The 5,454-nt window shown below is 33.6% G+C and overlaps 1 protein-coding gene across 1 annotated transcript; it reads right to left on the minus strand.

Annotated features, from left to right (window-relative positions):
• LOC105165395 (3-hydroxybutyryl-CoA dehydrogenase) lies at positions 361-3,517 on the minus strand. Its single transcript, XM_011084391.2, has 4 exons — positions 3,261-3,517; positions 2,877-3,098; positions 1,431-1,543; positions 361-1,094 (listed from the first exon to the last, which is right to left on the minus strand). Exons 1-4 carry the CDS (start codon positions 3,444-3,446, stop codon positions 755-757), a joined length of 861 nt encoding a protein of 286 aa, XP_011082693.1. The 5' UTR covers positions 3,447-3,517; the 3' UTR covers positions 361-754.

A 5,454-nucleotide genomic window follows, 5' to 3' on the forward strand; every position in this document is an offset into this window, starting at 1 on the left:
CTAATTTTAGCAGTTGTTTAATAATTAGTCAAATTCGTTAGTTTCTGTTTGGAATAAGAATTATAAATTTTTTTAATTATTTTTTTACAGACTAAGTGAATAATTAATCTTTGATGAAGCGGAAACAGGAGCAGCAAAGGAGACACTGGAACAGCAACTTCATCTATCCCTCTCTTGTCCTCTCTTACCCCTCTGTATGTCTGTCTCAAGCCCCACCTGCTGCTACTGAAAACTGTGTACCAGAAACCTGTGATATTTCATAATCGGACCCATTCACATGCCAAGGAGAAAAGAATGCGGTTGCATTGCAGATAATGTTTGCATCAATCACCTCTGTCTTCTCATGTGCTAATTGACACCTTCTTTTTATTAAAATTAAAAGATATAATTTAAAAGTAAATTCACATACAATACAATATAGGTATGAGTATGACATCTGTGGGTTGTCCAAAGTGCACATTTAGTAGGAGGTTGGCAAGTATCAGAGTGAATGGCCTTTCACTGTAACCTACACTAACCTCTATTGCTTTAGTAGGATTTCGTTCGTATTACAATGGAAAACATAGTGCATCAGATGATTACAGAGCTTATCCTGTAGAAAGAATTTACCAGAGATTCTGAATGACTGAACTAGTTTAAGCTGATGAACACATGACCTCAATATCATCAAGCCGTGTAAGATTATTACACAAGACGTCATCAAGATCCTTGCTGCTATATTTTTATTCAAAGTCCAACTGATGGTATCATTTCTTCACATTTTGCTGTATTTGTACACACCAACACCCTTCTTTCTACCAAGGCGACCAGCATCAACATACTGCACGAGTAGAGGGCAAGGTGCGTATTTACTATCACCAAGGCCGGCATGGAGGACTTTCATGATCGACAAGCAAACATCAAGTCCGATGTGATCAGCCAGCTCAAGCGGACCCATTGGGTGGTTTGTTCCCAGCTTCATTCCTGCATCGATGTCTTCCTTTGTTGCCACTCCCGTGTAGAGTGCATGAAACGCTTCATTTATCATCGGCATCAGAATCCGATTTACGATGAAGCCGGAGAAATCCTGAGAACAAACAATTTTCTTGCCGAGCCTGCAAACCAAGGTACTAGTCTAAGGATTGGACTTATTAAAACTATTGCATAGAAAATCCAATGTTTCTGATTAGTACCAAGCGGAGGCAATAGACCTAGTCTTCTTGCAAGCCAACATAAGAAACAGCTGAATGCTGGTCACTCAAAGCAACTTTTAAGGGAAATTCTCCAACCTCAAACAACTTGCTTAACCATTTCAAAAGGTAGGATCTCATAAAATTTTGATAAGAGCAACTTTGTGGTTTTGGTCTAATCCATTCGGTTAGTAATATAACATAGAAGGCATCTGTAACCAGAACGAAAATGAGGTAAAACTGAGGTGTTTGTTCCGTTACCTCTCTGCCAAGCATTTTGTGGCATTGAATGTATCGTCTGACGTATTAGCTCCTCTGATAATCTCAACCAGTTTCATAATAGGTGGAGGATTCATGAAATGCATTCCAATCACCTGCGGACAACAAAAGTACTGCGTTGGAGCGGGTACACAGAACAATTAGTTGATAAAAATGAATATGTGGTGCAAACAACGTATCATCAGAGATGACCACCATAGCCCAAACCGCATAAGTTTTTCACTAAGTCGGAATCCATTGCCAGGGATCAGAGGAACAGTAGCAAGCATCATTGAGAAGCTCAAAAGTGATCAGCATGTTAAGCACAGTTTTTCTTTTGGGAGTCAAAATAATCATAATCCCCGCATGCATATGGCACAAGTAAGAGCTTACAGCATGGCAGTTAAATTATCTTAGTTGGGATAGCCACAATGCTCGAATCCAATTATCAAAGAGAGAAAAGGCGCTAGAAACGGGCATTTTCAGTTCCTAACTATGTCAAAAAAGTCTTAAAACTGGATCTAGTAGGATCTTTGGTGGAATGTAAGTTCCAAACAAACACATTATTAAGATTTCAAATTGTAGAAAATGAAAAGATGGCTTTCGTTCTCTCCACTGGACTTCCTATAGTTTTCATCTTTCCTGTACTATTAATTTACATCAGAACAGAAGCCCAACTAATGAGTTTTTGCTAGTAGGCAAGTCTCTACAGTCGGTGCAGGCTATCCAACTGGAAACTTCAAACATAGAATGCCATCCACATCATAGTAGTCAGTGGCGCACGGCGCACAATGACGCCAAGGGCTCCTGGAGCCATGGCACATGGCGTACGGCACGGCGCGCGTCTTTTCAAAGGATGGCCCAAAAATAAGAAATAATCTATATATTTATATAATTAGTATTATTTTGATTTAAATTAATGTATAAGGAATTAAATAAGATATATAAAACAACAAATTGAACATAACAAAACTTCATATAATTAAATCATCCCCAAAAAAAACACTAACAGAACAATTAAAGCACTCAAAGATTAATAATCAAAGATTCAATCGGCATATTAGAGCTTGTACTACTGTACACGCCAAAAATTAACTTAGGAAATTAGGGTTTATTAAGTTAATTTTTTTTTAAGGTTTATATTTAGGAAATTAGGGTTTTATTAACTTTTTTTTTTTTTTTAATTCATGGGCCTGGGCAGCCCAGCCAAAACCCAGGCCGCCCAGGCCCTTTTCTTTCATCAGGCGCGCGCCTGGGCAGCGCCGGAAAGGCGCCCAGGCGCGCGCTATGGCGGTGCCATGCCGAAGGCGTGCGCCATTGACTACTATGATCCACATTGATAGTGAACCCTGTTCCTTTTCCTACATTAATATTTGAAGTCTTGTAAACTATGATATTGTCATCTTTTACAGTAAAAACCAATCACAACTGCATTAGGGAATGAAAAACCTGGCTAGGCCGGCTGGTTGCAGAAGCTAAACGAGTTATTGAAATTGAACTGGTATTAGAAGCCAAGATCGCAGACTCTTTTACGATGCTATCCAATCGAGTAAACAACTTCTTTTTCACCTCCTCAGACTCCACAATAGCCTCAATTACTATATCCACGGAACCAAAATCTTCTAAACTTGAAGTATACTTTAAGTTCCTTACAGCTTCAGCACCTTTTTCCTGTAGAAAAACAGTTGCAGACACTTAAAGCTATTCTGATCAACCAAGTTTCCCTCAAGAATCAAAATGAAAAATTTCAAATTCGCAAGCAAGATCACAGGACCCAGATATAATTATCAGTCAGAAAATCAATGGATTGGCCAAAACAGGCACAAAGAGTACCTTGGTGAGACGGCCTTTGGAGACGAGGCTTTGGATTGTGGAAGAGATTGATTGATGGGCTTTAGAGAGAGCAGTGGAGTCCGAGTCATGGAGCCAGACTTCAAGGCCGTTGACGGCGACGAGCTGTGCTATGCCGGAGCCCATTTGACCGCCACCCACCACACCCACACTCCTAATCTCCGCCATGTGTCCGCCAGGACCACCGTCACACGACGCCTGTCTATTCTTATGTCTCGCAATAATAGTTAATGACAATGGATAATCATAATTGCACACCCACCCCTAGGTTTGGTCGCCTAGCCCCTCTGGTTTGGAAAATCTAATAAAAAAATTCTTACGTTGATAAAATTTAAGGTTAAATATATTTTACATTCATAAATTATGTATTATGTTTCATTTATACTCTTGTATAACAAAAATATTTTTAAGAAAATAATTTGATATTAATAAGATAAAAATATCCTTCTCATTTATTTTTATACATTTTTATTTAAAAAATATAAAATATTATATATTGGCATATTTTACAGTGTATATATATGTTCATATAATATTTTAAATTTGTATAGAACAGCAAAGGCCAAAATTATATAAAATTTTTACTAGTTGTGTAAAAAATATAAGAATTATCATTTTATGGAGTGTATACAGATTTTATACTCAGTATAAAAAATATAAATTTTTGGTAATATTTATTTTAAATAAAAAAATTTATAATAATTCAGATTATATTTAGAAGAATGATTGTGATAGAAATATTTTATGAGCATACATAATAAGGACATTTTCATCATAAAAAAAAATAGTATATATCATGTGGGACCATTTTGTTATATTTTATTGCTTAGGGGTGTAAATGCATTTTATGCATAATTTAGGAGTACAACATGTATTTAACCCTAAAATTTATTATAATTAACGTAAAGAATTAAATAAAACTTCATATTTTATTCTTAATTGACTTACAGATTTACTATAAATTCAACAAATTTTTTTATAATTAAACTGTCCTTTTAAAATGATAATGTAGATCCCTACGTTCATTAGCATGTGAATATCTAAAAGAGTATGATAAAAAAAATTATTTAACGTGCAATAAATTAATAATGAGTCAATATAAAATAAATATATTTTCATTCAATTTTTTGTAGATATTAATAAATTTCATAAATTTTGAGTAATGAATTAATTTATTTAGTAAATAAAAATAAATATCAAGAATACTAAATTTAATTTCTCAAATCACATGGAGTTTATATTAAATTACACAAGTTCATAGGATGACAATTTAGTTATAGTTTAACGAACAGAATAATTACACTCTCCTCCCTAAATTCGATGTAATTACATATACATTTTTCGTGGTTTGAAAAATTACGCTTAGTACTTTTAACATTTATTTTCATATGACAAATAAGTTTCTTCATTAGTTAATATTTATCAAATTTGTTGATATTAATGAAAAAAATTGGATAAAAATTAATATTTATCCCGATTAATTTATTAATAATTTATTATAGGTCAAATAAAAAAAAGTATGACAAAATTACCCTTATACATTTTCACACATTTTATGTATGTAGCAAGTATATCTTCACCATTATAACGATATTTTAGTTAACATGGAATAAGTCAGTCATAAACCAATCGAGGATAATTAATTTTCATTCAATTTTTTCGTTTATATCAATAAATTGAGTAAATTTTAACTAATAAAAGGATTTATTTAATAAATGAATAAAAATATTAAATATAATTTTTTGAATTATAAAAAATTTATATGTAATTACACTAAATTTAGGAGAGATGAATGTAAGAAAACTTTGGATTGCTCAATTTTATGGAAAGCAATTCTGGATCAGGCCCAATCCAATATCCACTTCAGGCCTCAAACCTCTTATCATTGTATTGGGCTATAGCAGTTCTTTTGTAAGCGAATCGGGGTAGTGGTTATCACATGAAGCAGCCTTTGTCATAGTAATATATTTTCAACTGTTTCTATTTTCTGATCCTAACTTAGTATACATTTACTATTCGAACCCGAAACTTTTAGAAGGAGAGGGAAAATCGTCTTTTGTTCTAACATGTTAGGAGATTTTTTTTTTTAAATTTAGTCTTATTTATTATGATTTTTTAAATTGCATATCATAAGTTAGATTTTTTTTTTTTTTTTTTAGCCCTCATATGTTGTTTT

Source organism: Sesamum indicum, linkage group LG6 (assembly GCF_000512975.1).
Source record: "Sesamum indicum cultivar Zhongzhi No. 13 linkage group LG6, S_indicum_v1.0, whole genome shotgun sequence".
NCBI lineage: Eukaryota > Viridiplantae > Streptophyta > Magnoliopsida > Lamiales > Pedaliaceae > Sesamum > Sesamum indicum.

Excerpts from the sequence above, each read along its gene's own strand:
- LOC105165395 (XM_011084391.2), bottom strand. The coding sequence starts at position 3,446 with ATGGCGGAGATTAGGAGTGTGGGTGTGGTGGGTGGCGGTCAAATGGGC. Across the intron at positions 1,544-2,876 it reads CAACCAGCCGGCCTAGCCAG|GTGATTGGAATGCATTTCAT; the intron begins GTTTTTCATTCC and ends TGTTGTCCGCAG. Across the intron at positions 1,095-1,430 it reads ACAAAATGCTTGGCAGAGAG|GCTCGGCAAGAAAATTGTTT; the intron begins GTAACGGAACAA and ends CTTGGTTTGCAG.